General features: G+C 48.1%; 1 protein-coding gene across 1 annotated transcript in view; it reads right to left on the bottom strand.

The window, feature by feature from the left end:
* Nucleotides 1-19,210, bottom strand: part of CRB1 (crumbs cell polarity complex component 1) — an 84,803-nt gene that overhangs the window by 18,023 nt on the left and 47,570 nt on the right. Inside the window, 7 exon segments of the mRNA XM_039883641.1 lie at nucleotides 3,730-3,856; nucleotides 6,647-6,772; nucleotides 9,007-9,361; nucleotides 9,364-9,912; nucleotides 10,985-11,150; nucleotides 12,605-13,152; nucleotides 17,703-18,647. Coding sequence (XP_039739575.1) covers nucleotides 3,730-3,856; nucleotides 6,647-6,772; nucleotides 9,007-9,361; nucleotides 9,364-9,912; nucleotides 10,985-11,150; nucleotides 12,605-13,152; nucleotides 17,703-18,647 — 2,816 coding nt within the window.

Genomic DNA, 19,210 nt, shown 5'->3' with positions numbered 1-19,210 from the left:
ACACAGACAATGAAACGGTCATAAAGATGCTTTCCCACTGACCAGACATTTCATTGTAAATAGCCTATTATTTTTTGGATGAGTTATAGTTAATCATTGTTTCCTTTCTGTATACATTAGTCTCTAATAGATTTCTATAGTTTACACAAAACAGTCTGTGATTTGGTCGGTATAGTTATAAGAAAAAGATGAGAGCTGTGGTCTTCATGCCCTTTTAGAAAGAATGAATTCTTTTTATTTTTATGAAGGTTCAAGTACTAAATTCCTATAGCGCACCCAGTTTTCCGCATGTCATTCCATTTGCTCTCACAAAAAAGATCAGCCATGATTCAATGAGCTGTAGCCTCATTTCCTGAAGCAATGGAAGCCACTCAAGAAGAAAATCCATATTATATAAAAATCTGTACACTCATTCTTTGCAAGAATTTCAAAGAACAGGAGAAAGTAAATTCATGTCATGTTAAGCTGCACGACAGCATGGTATTCGACTGCATACTAGCCGTTTCTAACTTGGTGGATCTCAGCTCTATTTTTAATAGAAGAAACCAACGCTAAAAGTTCTTTTGAGCAAAAAAAAGCAAGAGAAATAATTCGAGAAAATGGAACTAACAAAATACAAGCAACTTCATTGTTTGCCTTGAATCACTCGGTCAACTCATTGGTTTGTAACACGTAGACCTGATTTCTGAGAGGATCTCTGGTACTTTCTGGTACTTTCTGAAACTTTCTGAACAGGCCAGTCGGGCTATCCGTCACTTCACATGTCTGTTCAGACTCTTCGTTTAGCCAAACAAAAAGTAACTTTATTATCCCATCTCTGTCACCTTGTCAAGTCCCCTAGTTACTCTCCCTACATGATATCATGTCTGTGGTGTCACTACTTCCCTAGTCTCTAAAGACCGCTCTCTACGGACACACACACAGAGGAGGAGGAGGCATGGCCCAAAACAGAGACATCGTTTAGTTCAAATGTTAAATCGTAAAAATGGACACGATGAATTTTTTTCTTATTCAACTAAGTCCAGGTTATGTTTCAGAAGCTTGGTCTAGAGGCGTCTGTGTGAATTTCTGTCACTCAGGTGAGATGACCCCTCCCTGGCTGAAATGCGGCCAGCTCGGGCAGGGAGAGTGTAAACCGGCATAAGGACACTTAGCATGGATGCCATCTGGAGGGGTCTTTGCAGACAGGGAAAGGACGGGCACCTTGGCCTTGATGGCCACTGGGTCTCCTTATAGCGTCACATCTGGGGAGAGACCACACTCCAGGAAGGTGAGCACTGGTGCTTCTGGGTTCGTGATATGTGGCGTGTGTGTGTGCGCGTGCTTGTGTGTCAGGGCAAATGAAGACAGTTTCTGAGGATGAGAAGTCTATAGACAGAGACAAAGGTTTTTATTTTTCGGTGCAAATGTGGAAAACCTGCAGTCACACACGATCCAGTTGAAAATGCAGAAAACTGAAGACAAAGGGACGGCATTTTTCAGTGAGATATTTCATGACGAGACATTCAGGAAACAGAAAAGCAATTGACAATGACAGTGACAACAGAGGCATCAGAGGCGTACAGAGAAAGAGACCGTGAGTGACTCGAAATGGATCTGGAAGGGAACATGTCACATTGGGCAGGGCCCGTGACTGTGTAACTCCAGAAGTGTCCGGAACGGAGTAAACATGAAAACTGGACACGCGCTCGCTGGCTGCGATCCAGTTTGCACGCACGTCACATATTTCTGGATATTGATGGGAATACCGACGGGAAGGTTTTCCCCACGACCCTTGTCACAAAATCTGACTCTGGGACGGTTCGCGTGGGAGAGCAGGGTGGCACGTGCCGCCTGGGTGTGAGAGAACTGGATGCATATAAAGGAAAGACCCCGAAACGAGTCACTCACTCCCTGTTTTGCACAACTGCCAACACGCCACGGGATCTGAATTCGTTGCATAAAATTTTATATTTCTGTCGAAAAAGGAAACTGAATATATTTCCTTTGCTTTTATAGATGCTCTTTGTCCTTTGGTTTTGAATGGGATCTTTCGCTTTCCCTTGGACATTTCCACAGAAAAACAACTTTCTTAAAAACAGTTGTGACTAAATGAGTATTGGATGTCACCCAGTAAATAAATTGCTCTCACATTTTCAAACCAGGGCAAGCTCCTAGAAATGCAAACACGTTTACAAAATGATATTTAACAGGCTGTTGTTATTGGAGTTGTTTTCTAAATTAATTTATAATTTATTTTCCCTTTAAATGAGTAGAAATAATGTCTCCTTTAGGAGGATATAGCCACACAAAAATATTTCGCACGATAACATACCCATGGAAGCAATAAAGATATTAGCAAATGTTCTAATTACTATTTTATATGCTCTCCTAAAGCCAAGCAAGAAAACATTTGCGTTTCTTGCTAACTTTGTAGATCTGTCATTTCAGGTATTTATTTATTTAAAAAAATTTATAATGCTAAATATATTTTGAATATAATAGGTACTCTGCTTTTTTTCAGAAAGATAGTCGAAGAGGATAAATTTACTTGCCGATTTTAGAAAAATATGCCTCCAAGAGATTCATGCTTTATAATGTATATTTTTTGGTGTGTGCGTATACGACAGTACTTATTTTGTATTCGGTTTGCATTGAAGATGTTGAACGGTGATTGCAATTAGTCTATATGATAGAAATGTCGATAAGCTCATAAATTTATAAGCGATTAAGCTATTTTATTTGTGTAGAAGGTGTTGCAGGGAAAAGAAGTCGAAGAGGTTTTTTCTTTTGCCTTCTCTCTCTTTTTTTCATTTAATCTTATGATTAGTTTCAAGTGTACAGTACGTTGGTTAGACATTTACGTAGTTTATAAAATGATCCCACCGATTGCTTTTTGTCTCCGGCTCTGCAGCTAGCGGTTATATTAACGCTGACCGCATTCCCTATGCCAAGTTCCAGCTCTCATTTTACTGGAGAAGAGAAGGTTTCGCAAAATCATGAATTATACCGACGAGGCTTAGTTTGAGGACTGATACCAGTTACATCAGAAAATGTTCTGTCTGCATTTTTAGGGACTTCGTGTAATTCTCTGCTTCCTCTTTATATATATATATATATATTTTTTTTTTTAATTTACCAGAGAACCAGCAACACTTCATTCTAAAAGCTATGTATAAAAACGTAGATGGATGTATAAACCGTTTAATCGGTAACTTTCAAATTGTCATGCGAATCGAAGAACATGAATGATTAAGGATTAAGGTGAATGAGAGCAACTTACATTATAAAAAATACATAGAAATAGACTCGGGGAGAAAATGGTTTCTAACTGCACTGGGAGTGTTAAGAATGATAATATATTTCTACTAAATGAAGTCAATAATGAGATGTTTCCGGTTACAGTAAGAAAAAAATGCTTTTGCATTCAAATCTAGAATAGGTAAACAGTTGATATACTCACAAAGTGCCTGTGATATGCTCACAATAGTCCTTGAATTTATTTTAGTTTTCAAGACTTGGTTTTTTGTTTTGTTTTGTTTGTTTTGCTTTTAGAGATCTAAACCGAGTCAAGGCATTTCTGGAAATTCAGTGGCTTCCGCGTTGGCGGGTGACTAACGGACGTCAATGCGCTTCCTACTGGTCCCACTCGACCACGGGCTCGTCGTTCGTGTGCAGAAGGAGGTAAGAGAGGAGCTGGAAGAGATTCTGCCACAGTAAAAGAGAGACATAGAAGGACAGGCCGCTTACGTTCATCTCGCAGTGGTCGCCCGCGAAGCCAGCGTCGCAGAGGCACCGGAACGCGCCCAGCATGTCCTGGCACTGGCCTCCGTTGAGGCAGGGATCGGAGGCGCACTCGTCAACGTCCTGTTCACACCTTGGAAGGAAACAGAGACAGTGGAACCGAGGCCCCTGTCGCATGAGGCGTCTGTGCAGCGGGAAAGGGAGACCTGGCCTCATCTGCCTGGAACGGTGCAAGTTTAATTACCAACCCTGTGCCATTTCCACATCCTCGGAGGGGGAGACGGCCCCTAACATTCCTCGAGCCAATTTTGGGTTTAACGGAAATAATTTGTACACACTCACATTGAACTAAAAGGGGAAAACAGGTCTAAATATTTAGAAACCAAGAGGTCAAGCCATGAAGGAACCGTTTGCTCGAGAGAGAGAGGGGACTAGTGTCCTTGCCGCCTTGTAAGAGTCCAGTTTATGGGGGACACTGAGGCAGGAGTTTGGGGGTCGGGCGTGGTTGCCAGCCTGGAGTCTTGTCCTCCAACCTGCCCTCGGGCTGTCGGGGTTCCACATGTCAGTGCCCTTAGGCTAAGGCGAAAGCCCGTTGAAAACAAAACAAAACAACACATACTTGGTTTATTCCGAGAAAGTCTGACTTATTATTTTCCCTTGGACTCCCATTTTTTTTTTTTTAACAAAAAGCAGAAGTAGATAATGAGAAGATTTCACTGGCTAACCAATCTGTGTTTCAGAGTTAAGCGTGATCTGGGGAAGACGACTTTCGAAAGCCCGATTTGCCAAAACAAGCGATATGCATTCCAAGGTCTTCTGGAAATTTCCTCCTCCCTCTCCAGAGCCGCTCACAGCGTCGAAGTCTGACGCCAACGTTTTCCACTCCCCACCTCCCCAGGGGCAAACCTCGCATGCGTGGGTCATCGCCTTATCGCCGGGACCCCAAATGGAACGGGTCGTGGTGGGGGGTGAGGCAGAGCCATCCCAAGGTAAAATGGAAAAAGAGATTTCTTCCCAGCAAAACAGTTCTTCGCCCCGCAGGATGCCGAGATAGCGGACTCATTCGTCTTCCTTTCTTGGCTCGGGCTCCTGGGCTGGAAGGAGCCTCCTCTGATTAGATCTGAGCGCAGCGTGACAGCTCGTGGAGCCCGCCAAGCACGCGCTGTCCTGGGTGGGCCGGAGGTTCACCCGCCGTTTCAGACCTGCCCAGAGGACACTACGCAGTCGCAGCTTTGACCGGCAGAAGAGAAGGCGATTTGTAAGGGGACAGCTTCTCGGATCCGTGGGCGTCATGGAAGCCACGTGTCCCCGGGCCTCGGGAGAGTCCCCCGTATCGTCTGTTCTTCCTCGAGCTACTCTTTCTCCAGTCCCCCTCTGCATCTCTTTAGAGCCAAACAGCGTAGGACACATACGCATTCGTGATAGGCACTGCTGAATCTGTCACTAACAGAGGGTAATTCGAAAAACTCCAGTGTAATTGTCACGAAGCGCACATACGCCCGTCGTTCTATTAGCTGCCCCTCTGGGGACGGTTAGTCCCGTCCAGATCTCTTTGTCCGTGGGTTCGATTTGGACTCCTCGAATCCGTGCCATGCACCGCGTTTGGTCGGAGATCACTGGCTCCGACCCCGGATGGCATATCAGACGGAGGAGCAAGTTTCCGTTTTCTCTCAGCTGTCGCAAGCGAAGCGTGACTCACGCACGTGTGCTAGCGTGTCCGGCAGCGGCGCAGAGGCTCTGAGGGCTCTTAGCACCGTGACGGGCGTCTGACCTGCCACTTAATCTCCCCGCCACCGGTTGCATGACGCAAAATGCAGAGGACAATTAGAGCCGATGTTTGTACAGTGCACGGTACAGCGTTCTGCCCAAGGCTAACTCTTTGTTATCCGTTTATGTCGTATCGACCTCACGCAGAGCCCTGGACTACGCTCACGCTGGGGACATCGGTCCCTTCGAGAATCTGACAAAGGCATGGAACCCGCGGCCTTCCTCCCCTCGACCTCACCTCCAGCCTGAGGAATGCATCTCGCGTTCGCCGGCCGCCACCAGCATGTCCCTACTCCCGGCGCCCGCCACTTGAAGGCATTCTCCGGGGAAAGCAGAGTCACACGGGTCTGGCGCACGGTTGACCCCCGAGCAACGCGGGGATCGGGGCGCCGACCCCCACGTGCGGTTAAAGGTCCGCGCACGCCCAGCCCCCCACAGACGTAATTCCAGGTGGCCCCACGCACGCGTAGGTTTCATGACCTTGGTGTCAGCCGAGAGCTGACCGGAAACAGGACCGGGACCCCGCGGGTGCAGAGGCCAACTGGGCCACAGCCCGCTGCTGACCGCGAGCCATCACGATGGAGGTGTCAGTAGGGCGATGCGTTTCCTACGTTCTCTGTTACGTACTGTGCTCTGACAGTAGAGTTTGCTAAAGAAAGCATGGTTAAGGGCATTGTAAGGAGGAGAAAATAACGTTTCCTGCATTTATTGAAAATTAAGTGGAGCGTGCAGTTCGAACCCGTGTTGCTCGCGGGCCGACCGTATGTGCGCCTGGGGTTCTGGGTCATTCTGCGAGGCACCCTATCGGGTGTGCTGAAGTTGAGCTCAGCCACCTCCATCCTGGCATCGCACGTTCGAGTGAGTGGGAACTAAGCACGGATCCAGAAGTCTGGATCCATGAGGAAAAAAACGATCACATCTCACATTTTTCAAAGGCGTATTTCCCCGATCTGAAGTCTCGGCCAATAAAGTGTTCTTTCCTTTGACCTCAACGGCTGTTTTTCTTCTTTTTTATCATTTGGCTCTGTCTGGACCTACATTTCAGCATAGATTTTTCTATGGGAACCGAGATGAAAGATTAGAGGGGAAATAAACCGAACCATCGCTGTGCAGACCGCCCCTCCCCCACCGCCGGCGACGGTCCAGCGACACTCACCGTTCCCCGGTGAACCCTGGACGGCACACGCACCGGACTTCACCCCGGAGCTCGGCGCAGCTGCCTCCACTGTGGCAAGTGAGGTTCGTCTTATTCCCACAGGCCGTGGAGGGCGACTCGATGTGTCTAAGGAGATAAAAGCAACGGCCACAGATGCTTGTCTCGTTCACGTCGCTCGAGAACACTTTCGGGGAAGCGCACGGGTACGGTCGACGCCAGAACAATGGAGCAACTGCGAATGCCGAGTTATGCTGCATCATGCAAGAATCCCTTTCTCGGTACGGAGCCACCACACGCATGGCTGTGCGTCGTCCATCTCTGCACGGTTTTCCTTGGTGAGATGCGATCTATGCCGTGAGTGGCAGTGAATTTCGGGTGGGAAAGAAACTAGGTAGACCGAGGCGGGCTGCTGCTTGTCTAACAAATCAACACGGGCCACGGGGAAACTGCATCCCTCATAAAGGCCAGGACAGCGAGGACAGCACATGGGACCTGAGAGCCCCTGGGATTCCTGCTGGGCTTGCAGAACCGAACCCTGGTTGCCTCTCCAACCCTTGCTGCTCCCTATCTAACAACACACAGCTTCGCAGCACGTGAGTCAAAAGCTGTCCAGGAGGTCGGTGCATAACACCGGGTGGGGAATTCAGAGCGTGGCTATCTCGTGCCACGACAAAGCCGTGTATAGGAAGGAATGTTTCTAAAAGGCAGGACAGAGTGTTAGACACTGAGCGGAACCTCACTGCGAGACCAAACTCTGTGACGGGCAAGGACGGATCAAAAGGTCTCAGGGCCAGCGTTCGGGCGCTTGCATAGGCTGCGCATGCGCGTGGGCTCTGATTCATAATAGACGTTCAGGAAAGATCGGACGAATCGACTCTGGCCCTGTTGCATGTGCTGCAGCTGACATGGAGAATCTAGCCTGCAGGCTGGTGCGTCTCTTCCCGTAAAAGCTGATTGACTCCACTTTAAAAAGAAAATATCATGAGGACTTTTCGAAAGAGCCCCAAACCGCCAACCAGCTTCAAAAGATGTCGTTTAGCAGCACAAATATGAAGCTCTATATACGTCCTACGATTAAGGGGCAAGTTTTGAATCTCATTAAAAGGTGTTTTTGAGAACTTTTATCTCTGACAACTTGACTTTGATGAATTCGGTACAAAAAAGTCCTGGAGACCTGGTGACCGGGGCATAGCTGTTTATTTTACTTGTCCACTGTCACCGTGGCAAAACTATTAATTTTGATCCCGAATGTCGTTTGCTTTTAAACAGGCAGTTTGCCGATTGAGAAGTGACGTCGCACGGGAAAGCCAACACCTGGGCCCCCGTACGGCACCTGGCCTTCACAGGCTCCGAAGAGCAAGAAACATTATGGAGATAATACATCCTCTCGGGCTGTGGCTGCCTGTTCCACGTGCCAGGAGAGTCATCAGATCAAGGCACCACCCCAGAACTACGGTGACGTCTGCTGGCTGCTTGCCACTCCAGGTGGCCTGGCCAGGGTCTGGGCAGGTACTACCTGTCAACAGGGCTGTCTCGCCCCCTCAGAATGACTCGGTTGCTTAGTGCATTTAAAAGCAGTATGAGTTATAAAAGTAATAATGAATTCTACTTGTGTGGAAATATTGAAGTCACGTGACTTGGCGAGAAAATGTTCATTTTTATTTCTGTTTCTATAACATGAAATGGAGGTGCTTGCTGCTTTTGTAGTTTAAGAAAACAATACCGCTTTTGTAGTTTTAGGAAAAAAAACAGTGGAATACTGTGAAATAAACAACAATATAGTATATGTTATGGTATATACAATAGATATAGTAGGTATATAATTATATATAATTACATTGTCCTGTAAACTGGTTTTTATATCTTACTGGTTCCCGCACTAATTAACGAGTCTGGTAAAATCATCGAAACGTTCATTTTAATCGTCTGAGAGTTTGGATTTCACCTTTCGAAATTCTACTTTAATGTAGTCTTTTCAGGATTTTACAAGACTTACCTGCCTGAAATAACCCAGGCTGCTCTTTGACACACAGGAGTTATGCTTCTGCCAACAATGCTAAACCTTATCTTTTGCGTATTATAAATGGGTTTGTTTCCTGTGGCCTGAAGGCAGTCAGACTCTGGGGCCATCTGTCGCGAGACATGCTCTCACGAAGGTGACTAAGAAAACATTCTGCTTCAAGTCTGGTCCAAACACCACTGACTTCCTCATAGAACATCCCAGCGGCTGCGTGCCTGTCCGTACATGACCCTGTGGGGTGGAGGCGACCGAAGCCCGTCCCGTCCATCACAGCCCGTCTCTGTGCCCGAGCAGAGAGCTTAGCTCTGGAGACCTAGCTGTCTAGGGACCCGACACTCACCTGCAAAGTTTTCCTGTGAAATTCCCCAAACAGAGGCAAGAATAGCCATCGGCGTGACTGAGGCAGGTGGCTCCGTTTGCACACTGGTGACTCCGGCAATTGTCTGTGTCCGCTTCGCAGTTCACACCGCTGTATCCGGGCTCACACCTGCAGTGATAGCCCGCAACTCTGTCGGAGCAGTTGCCATGGATACAGGGGTTTGAAAAGCATCCGTTGACGTTGAGTTCGCAGTGCGTCCCTGACCATCCCAAGGGACAGGAGCAGTGATAAGAGCTGTAGATATCTTCACAATTCCCTCCATGCAAACAGGGGCTGGAGCCGCAGGCGTTTAACTGCAAACAGCCGGTAACCACGAATTTCTCGAGATTTTGAGAAACTGCTCTTCCTGAGGTTTATTCACGAAAGTGCGAGCATTCTCAATGTAAGAGAGATAAATGCCACCGATTTCTATCGTACTCAGGCACCCTTGCAGGCTCCCCACGCTGCCAAGAGCACGGCCACCCACGTGAATGTCCGTATTCTCCCTCAGAAAGTCGAGGCTTCCAGCAGCCACTGCGCTGGTCACAAGAGGTGCTGGGCTGTCCACTTCCATCTGCCACCTGGAGGTCTGGGCCAGCGGGTCCGTCATGGAAAGAGCCACTCGGTGCCACAGGCCATCACTCACCGACTGAACGCTTGTCAGGCTCAGCTCGTAGATGCTGTTGCCGCTTTGCAACTGAAAGAATAATCTGGAATCTTGAATGCTGATGTTAAGGAATTCGGGCTCCTTCTCTGCGTACAATATGGTGACATTGGCACCCTTTGTTCTGAATCCAAAGTTGATATTGGTGAGGTCTCTGGTAATATTTCCGTTGCTCCTGAATAATATTTCACTGCTTTGTCCATTAAAAACGGCATTGGCGGTACCTACAGAGAGACAGTGAGACCAATCAGCAACTTTACCAGGTCTGTAATATTTGCTTAATCACCTTTATTAGTATGAATGATTGTCACATTGCTACCATCATGTACTGATCGTTTGATATGTGCTGGGCACTGTGCTAGCTGCTTTTATGTTATTTCTGACACAGAGTTCTTGAATACGGGCTGATTATTATTGTCCCCATTTTATAAAAGAAATGGAGACTCACAGAGGTCAGGTGATTTCCTCACGGTCCAGTTGCTAATCACTAGTCAAGCCAGAATGGCAAACATAGATAGATGGTCGGGTACCGAAACCCGAAACATTATCTTCTTCTCCATCAAAATCCAAGTCCATTTCCATATTTATCTTACGTTTGCGTCCCCAAACGAAGCACTCATTATCCATTTTATACGTAAAGAAACCAACATGTGTAGCTAGCGATGGTGACACAGTAAATGAACAGTGGAAACTGGCCTTGGATTAACTGACCAGTAGGCACTTAAAAGTCACTTCCGAATGACTATTTACCTACCTGGCAAACTCCAAGGTCGCGCCAAGCTACCATCTCTGTGCCTAAGCCCAAGTACTTCTGTTTGGCAAACATCGAGTATCTAATGCACTTGACTCTTTATACATTGTTCCTATAATCATCACACACACACAAAATTACCTAGCTATAGAGTATACTGTATCCTTATTCGAGAAGGAAGCTGCAGATGGTGGCGGTCATGTGACCTCCCGGAGGCCTCACAGTTAATAAACGGCAGTGCGCTGACACCTTCCCTCTGTCTCTCATAACGGGAAAAGCCAAATATTACCTTTCCTCAGAACTCGGCTTTCTATGATCAAGGTTGGATGTCGCTACGACCTCCATTCCACCCCCAGAAACGCACAGGGCCACCCGGTTTATTAAGTTACTCCTGTTAGGTGTATTAGGCCACTCATGTCCGGGGACGCAGCCGCCACGTCGCTTGAGCGACCTGGTTTTGTCTCTGTTCTTTCTCTAGGTGCCTTCACAGAACGCCAGAAACGCCCGGCCTAATCGGAGGGATGACCCGTGTGAAGTCCACCTACATTCGAAGCCCCGAGGCAGCAGCTGGCACTGGGCTCCGGCGGGGCACGGCTTCAGGACACACCACTGGACTTCCTCGCAGGCCTTCCCAGCCGTGTTCGTGGGGCAGGAACACGAGAAGTCGTCCCACAGGGAGTGGCACACGCCTCCGTTGTGACAGGGGCGGGACTGAGCAGAAAAGAAACCAAAGGTGTAAGAAGCACTGGCAAGGGAGCGGACACGCGGTGACGGTGAGCCCCGTATCTGTTGTTCTTAGATGCTGATTTCCTGCGTTTAAAATTTGACGTTCGCGTTCTAGGTCACCCTTAAAACTTTTATGTCTGCTGATTCATAAACAGAATAAAACTTCTACCATTGGCAATTTTTTTTTTTTTAAGAGACAGGGGTGGAGAGAGAGAAGTAGAGATAGAGTGGAATGAGGGAGGAAGAGACAATTATAAAGTCGATGAACAACCCAAGGAGGGTCAGGAAGGCCGACCGCTGGTCTCTGTCACGTACAGGTTGAGGGGCATGTTCAGTCACCCCGATTATCGCCGGAGGCAGAGCTCGTTCCTTCTGCTCTCCCCAGTGAGGGAACCAGGGCCCCCCTGCTGCCCGAAGCCCTCTCTGGGAGTCACGCACGGAAGCCTGGCACCCGGGGTCTCTGGGTCCCAAAGCAGGGGTCACTGTCACCCCTCTTCAGTGGCTCCGCCTCCGAGTCAGACATCCGATTATTATTTCGCTCCTCACAAGGGTTCTCGTAATGTATTCCAAGTGGAAGCATTTAGTCTGGGAGCTCAGAGTGCATCCATCTGGGATCCACTGGTCACGTGATGGACGCGGGTCACGCGACCTGTCTAAACTTCGGTTTCCTCACCTGTGAATAATGTAAATGGGGACAAGTACAGTGCCCGCTTGTAAGCTGGTGGGTTAATTCTTCCGCAGAATTAACTGGATCGATCCACGTAAAATAGTGCCTGGCACACTGGGCTCCTACGGTGACATTGCGATGATCCCTTTTTAAGATCAAGCCCAGTGCATGGTACCAGCTGGAGCTCACTAACTGCTCAACAGATATAAACGTATTTGCTTTTTCTTTGAAAGGTCATGCCGAGCCGACAAGTTCACATATTTATGTAGCTTTTACAAGAGCACAGAAAATATATAAAGAGAAGCATGGGCTCTGAGAAATGACATTTCAGAGAATTTCAAGTCCAACTGCCTGCAGGACCTTATAGCTCAGATGTTTTTCTCGTTGACATAATAGAAGTTCAGAATGATGGTAGGTGGGTGCTGATGATAACGTTACCTATATCTCTCAAAGAGAGTCCATTCAGCTAAAACTCAGAGAAGCCAGGGAATTAAAGTACGATAATTCTTAAGTAATTTGGTCATCACGAGGCCACACAGGTGGAGTCATCTGCATGGTTAATTAAGCAAACCGTGATGCAAATTTTTATTTTTATTATTTTTATGGCTCAAAATACACCCTGCAGTCTTGCTAGGAAAATACTGATGAAGAATTAGTCTACGGCCGTGCTCAGCAACACCTCTGCTTATGAAGAAGGGTGATAATAAATTACCTGTTTAATAAAAGAACATTTTAGCATGCAATGGGGACACCGTCAGTACGAACACCCTACCTTGCACGTATTGTCTCCAGGACAGCCTCGGGTGACATTGACGAGGACTGGACTGGGGAGCGCGTCACTCGTTGAATTTGGGAAGAACTCCAGGTGTTGGTCATTTAATCTTACATCCTGGATACAGCCTTTGAAGAAGCCCCCGTAAGCCTTGGTCTGCGTCCTGTCGGGCAGGCCACCGAGGTAGATGACATCGCCTCTTCGGATGTGCCACGTAGGAGCCGAGATAAATCCTAGGCTATGTGAAGACTGATGCACTTCAATTCCTTCCAGCCTGATTTTCAGAGATAGAAAGTGAAGGCTTCCATCGCTGAGAACAGAGCTGACTTCTAAGTTGGGAGAAGCCGGGTTCAGCCCCGCCAGCCTGCCATGCTCTAGCCAGACGCGGATGTGCCGACGAGCGCCGCCCTCCAAAGCCAGCAGGAAACCCGAGGGCCGACGGGTCCGCATGAACATGGACAGGGTGGCATTCCCGTCATAGCTCTCGTCAAGACGAAAAGCAGCATACCCGGGAGAGTCGTCTTGGCCGAATCTGCCTGCCACATACTCTTCAACGTCAAAACAGAAGAGGAGAAACAAAGAAACAGCTTAAGACCCGCAGGTAAGAAGGGGCAGAGGATGAAATACAGACACGCGTACGTCCGTGCTTATTTTTAAAAGTTCAGGAGGGCTTATGCAGCGGAATGACCATCTGGCCTGATTTTCTCTCCTTCTGAGTGTTCTTTATTCTGAAAACAATGACGTGGTTTATAGTTTATAGCTGAGGCCCACTTATTATAAGAGAGAAAAAACTCTCTACACTGATACACTTACAAACCTCGCCTTCAAGGCCCTAAAAAAGTGGGACTTCAGGGTGGAGACCAGGTGCTACTACACCCCAACTCGGTAGAAGAAATTGGGGATGCAAGAGCCCTTCCTACAACACCTGGAAGCAGACTATGCAGGCAGTCACCTTCTCTGCTTTTTGGGGGGCATGCTCAAGCAAATATCATTGAACCCAATCATTCCTTCTAAAGCACAGAAATCGAAAATTAGATTCACAAATCCTCTTTCGGGATGATGCTCCTGATAATTAGAAGCAAGGCAGTTGCACGAGGGTGAAGAGCTGTCTGTCTTCTCTATGGTCCCGTTTGGGGGGTGGGGGGCGGTGGTAGAGGCACAAGGGACAGAGAGCGAGGGTGAAGCTGACTACTGCACCCGCCAGCATCGCCTGTGCTCAGAGGAGTTAGCAAGGCATGGACATGGCAATGTCATCGATGCGTGTCACCTCGAGAAAACTCTCGAGAAGTATAAAAATGAACACTGGCTCTCAGGACCATGGATGACAGAGTAGGACCAAGAATTCTATGTTCCTAAAGCTTCGATTCCAGTTGGTGAAGGGCAGGCTGGGCACAGGTCATAAAGCAAACTGTATGGCATTGCAGGAGGCGATAGGTTCTTCGGTATAAATTAAGTGAAGCAGAGAAAAGGAGTAGAGAGGACTGGGGGTAGGAATGAAGTTCTCATCTTAAATGAAGATGCCCGGGAAGAAGGCTCCGAGAAGGTAGGATTTGAGAAAAACCTGAAGAAAATGGAGATGTTGCAAAAATTCAAGACAGATGGTGGCTGCTTGGGTCTGGCGGCGGGGCAGGTGCTGAGAAGTGCCCAGGTTCTGCTATCCAGAGGTTCCCGAACCTGACCGCGCATTGTCTTAAAGATATTGCCATCTTTGAGTTTTTACTTTGCGATCGCAATAACCAGAAAAAGGAGCCCATTTAGTCGTGTTGAAATGTCATCGTGGACCAGTGGAAGTTTGGGCAACCGGAAGAGAATCTTCGTTGAGCTGAACTATAGTAAAACACGCCTGGGTGACGGTCTGCGTGTGAAGTCCCGCTCAAAAGGCCATATTTTCAGAACTCGGACTCGATTTCCTACCGGAGCATCGCATCTTGAATCTGCATCGGGAGACCACCTGCTCCAGGCAGCTCCAGGTAGCTTTCAAAGTGCATCGTGAGATAAAATCACCCGTTTGAAGAGATGAACCTCTCTGAGAAACTGTGACTCTAAGACAGCACTTTCATATGAGATAAAATGCTTGATAAAGCACGGCTCTTGAAGCTCCTAAGGTTTGAGAATATGCACAGAATTGGTCAACATCGGGGGTGGCCGGATCCCTGCTGGTCATCCCAGGAAGCCAGAAATGACACTTTGTGCATCAGATTAAAAGGCAGACGGAATGCAGATCTGTTTTTTTCTTTTTCCTCAGAAGCTCAACTCTCCAGCAACCCCTCCCTTCCCACCCCAGAAATCACAAGCGATTGGTCAGAGCACGTTATGTGCTACTTGTTTTCAAAAACACCTGAAGCCACGTATGACTCGGCCGTGGACATGGGATGATTCTCAGGGGAAGGGATGATTCTCATGCACGTTGCCGATGCGTCACAAAGGAGGATGACAAATAGTGTGAAAAATGACTTGACAAGTTTTAATGATGGATGGACTCCAGTGAGACGAAATTTAGGAAGAAAAAATAAAAGCCACTCACAGGTGTGGGGTGGAATCGGCAGGACGCCGGGGCACCGCGGTGAGAACACCTCGAAGCGAGCCGGTCTTGGAGTGTGGCCGCTCAAAGGTCAAGGTGATGTTAGGCTGGAAAACAGACCTGTACCTGGGAGGAGGGGAGTACGGCCTGGTGTCACTCCGCATGCTCCGGCCCATCTCGGAGCCAGAGAAGCAAACTTTTCCCAAAGTGTCTGAAAACCACGTCACGTGGAAAACATTAGACGAAACTGGGCGCGTTTAGCGGGGTGGAGTGGTGGCTGGGATGGTACAAGATGCTTTTCCTTAAACATTCACGCGTTCCCAGGAGCTGCCCGTGAAGGAAAGCTGTGCGTGACCCCATTTTGTGTCAATGTGAGGAAACAGCTTTGGGGGCGTTCCTGGCGAGACGGAGTGAGTTCTCCATTCCCTAAGGTATGTAAGCCGAGGTTTGGGCCACTGCACCCGGCAGACACAGCAGCATACAAAATTCAGCCATGGAGTGAAGCTCCTTCTCTCTCTGAGAAACTGTGACTCTAAGAAAATAAGAATCTCAAAGTCTAGATGTCTGACGGAAGTTAAAAATGATACGAATGGCCTCTGCGAATCAAACATGCTCCAGAAGGCACGAGGTCGGGGACACATGTCTCCCGAACGTCATCTCGGAAGCTCCGTATTCGTACACGCGGCCAACACGAGATACACCCGGACGACGTGGAAGACGGTTCTGGGAACTAAGCATTGAGAAACGCTTTTCGGAACTCCCCTGGGTGAGTCACTCGATCGTTTTAAGATCGGCTTCAACGTACGGGAAGTCCCTGCATCTCCTTGACCCGCCACCTGCTGTACCCTCTCTGCAGTCAGCCTGAGCTCCGCAGGGTGTGTGCCATGGGCGGCGCGTGTCAGGCCAAGGTCGCGAGAGCGTGAAGTTGGCCGTGGTATCTGCAGTGCGCCTCTTCTGTCCTGAGCGTGGAAACATGGTGACAGAAGGAGGCCATGCCCTCACGCCCCGAGCACCTCTAAAACGCGCAGACGCCCCCAGCAGACGTTCCCCGTACGTAGCAGCACGCACAGGAGACTCTCCTCTGATGACTGAGAGGCGATGCGAAAAACACAAGTTTCCTTAAGCTTATACTGAGAATTTTCAGAAAGAGAACTCCCTCCCCACAGAGGTATCTTTTGAAGCAAAGGATTTTCGCGAAGGTGAAGCAGTTTCCAACAGTGCAGGAAAATAAAAAATAAAAAATAAAAAAACAGGCGTCGGGGTGGGAAGGAACTTGGTTTAAAAACCTTGTGATTTTCCAAATTGGGAAAAAGAAACTAAAGAAAACCAGAAACCCACTGGAGTGGCATCTCTTGCATGTAATTACCAGGACAGTGAGCATCAGCACGGTCAGCTTTAACCTCACGGGTCACTGCCTTTGGAAGCCAGTCAGAAGGAGTCAACATCTGTTTGTTATTTCGAATATGTAGTAAAAGTATTGCCTTGAGTCAATTATGTTTTTCTTCAAAAAGTGAACACTGCCCAAGCATAATTTCCCCTTTTCTCCTTGAAAAAGAAATCACCAAACAACTTGCCACTCCGTGTAAAATATGACATTGGGCTGGCAGAGGCCATACCTCATTGACACACGGGCCCATGATTTGTAATGAATATTGCGGTCGGCCGGGAGACCCGTGAATAGTTTCTAATAATTCTGAGCCATTTGTACACGGAATCGGCTATAGGGTAAGACTGGTTTTAATTTTACTTCTTCTAAAGCAGAGAAGACTATTTACCAGATGTTGTCCTACTTGAGGTTACTCTAAAATCTTGGGGGTAAATTATAGCAAGACTTCAAAGCAGTCTGTTGCAATCACCTCTCAGACATTTTCAATGTGTGATAATAATAACAAAAAGAAACAGCTACGTATTGATCACTATCAACAGCAATCTTTGGAACGATGTTAGAAGTTAAGGATTTTGAAATACATTTCAGGCTGTGATTGGCTAGAGAAATTAGATCGATTCGTTTATGACATCTACCAAATTTCATGGGTTTTTTTTCTTTCTTAACATATGTAGGTAGAACATCTGTTTTCTCCAAGGCAACCCTGGAAAATATACTTTCGAGTAAAACTGGTGGTTTATGAAGATGCTAGACTCCAACATGATTTTGGAGCAAGTGAGGGTTTCACAGTAAATATTTTCTAAGAATCTACTGTGCCCAACGCATTGTGCTAGCAGCTGTCACCGACTAGCTTGTAAATAGCCCAAAAGCTTACTTCTCTTTCAAATAGGATTTCTAATCAATTTCCGATACATGACATATGGTAAAATTATAACAGCATTTTGTAAACACCGAAACGAAAACCCATTTGGATGGGAGCCATCGGCTGATTTTTCACTGCTATGTGAGTGAAACTCTGATGCCCTACGTATGGGTCCCCCCAAAATTAGTGAATGCACATCAGTAACCTCTTCATGGTTCTCGCCGGCAGGGGACCCGCTGTGGCAGTCGAGAGGGGCCACTGTGTTTTGCAACGGGCAAGAAGCAGGCCAGCACGGGCACATAGCCCCGGGCGCCTGGCCTCTACTCACCTCCCAGGCAGTCAGGGCCCCCGTAGGGCCGGGGGCAAACACATTGGTAGCTAAGCCACAGGTTGACGCAGCGTCCCCCGTTTCGACAAGGGTGGCCCGCACACCGGTCCCTTCTCACACAGCCTGCCCTGACGTTGAGCGAGGAGCCAGGGATGTCACCGGGGGTCACGCGGGTAGAGTCGATCTGAACGTCTTGGAGACAGCCCACAAAGGCAGGCGTGGGCGGTCGGTCACGGTCACGGTCACGGAGGCCAGCCCAGTCCGTGGGGAAGCCACCCAGAAAGGAGTCTCGTAAGGCGCATGCCGACTGATGCCTTTCAAACGGAGAAGGCGCCGTGGTGACGCACATCCCTGTACAAGGGCCGTCCAGCAAGGTGAGGGTCACGGCCTCTGCAAACGTCGCCTCCACTGAGTGCCACTCGCCGTCGCTGGTGTTGCGTGAGATCGACAGGTGTGCCCTGGACTTATTACCGACCTGAACTATTAAGTGAAGGTCGCCGCTCAGCAACTCCAGCATTATAAACGCGCCCTTGTGGCCCCGGAGAAGCAGCAGGGCCGTTGGCTGAACAGTCTGAAACCTGAGGGCGAAGTTACAACCCGAGCCGTTGGCTATCACCGAGCTGCTCGGGACCCACAGGAAGCCGTCACCTTCAAAAGAAAGCGTGGTGACAGTTTCGCACAGTGACCCAGTGTAGCCAGCGGGACAGAGACAGCTGAATCCATGCTGGCCATTTTGGAAATGAGGAACGCATAGTCCATTATTTAGACACTGGCGATGGGTACAGCCCAGGAGAATATCAGAACAGTCCCTTCCTCCATAGAATGTTCTAGACCGGTGATCAAACGGGCAGTGGCAAGTATAATTCCCAGGCAGGTTCTCGCAAGTGCCACCGTTGTGGCAGGGGTTTGAGGAGCATTCGTCCAGGTCTTCTTCACAATGGATTCCTGTTAAGTAACGAAAAAAACAACAAAAAAACGAGTTGAAATGACATATATCAAGATCAGAAATAGAAGATTCCCATCATTTTCACAGATAATCTTGTGGAAGTGCAGAGCTATCCCAGAGTAAAGCTATCGTGGAGTAAAATGTGACTGGTTATTGAGGACGCTGGCATCCATTCTACCATACGGAGAAGCGCAGGCCTTGAATTCTTCTAGAAATAGATGATTTGCCAAATATAGTGGTTGCCTCCAACTACCATCGTCAGACATATATTGAATATCATAAAAATGAGAAAAAAATAGGAAAAGATTGCCCTTGGCAGCAACGCTGGGCACGCATTATTTATTCGGGGACTCCCTTCCCAGAGAGAGTTTATCCTGTCCTAGGACGCTGATTTCAGTCTACTCTACTTGAGTTTTGCACTCTGCCTTGTGCGTGCCTCCCCGCAATCCCTAAAACCAGCGTTTTCTAGATGCAGACAGTCTAGAAAGGTCCCATCCCCGCCCCCCACCCTACGACGCCAGAATAAATTACGAAATCTACTCCCAAACAACCTCTGGCTTAT

This window comes from Pteropus medius, unplaced genomic scaffold, assembly GCF_902729225.1.
Source record: "Pteropus medius unplaced genomic scaffold, Ma_sr-lr_union100, whole genome shotgun sequence".
Taxonomy (NCBI): Eukaryota; Metazoa; Chordata; class Mammalia; order Chiroptera; family Pteropodidae; genus Pteropus; species Pteropus medius.
The sequence above is the reverse complement of the archived record's forward strand: the minus strand, read 5'-3'. Positions and strand labels throughout refer to the sequence as shown.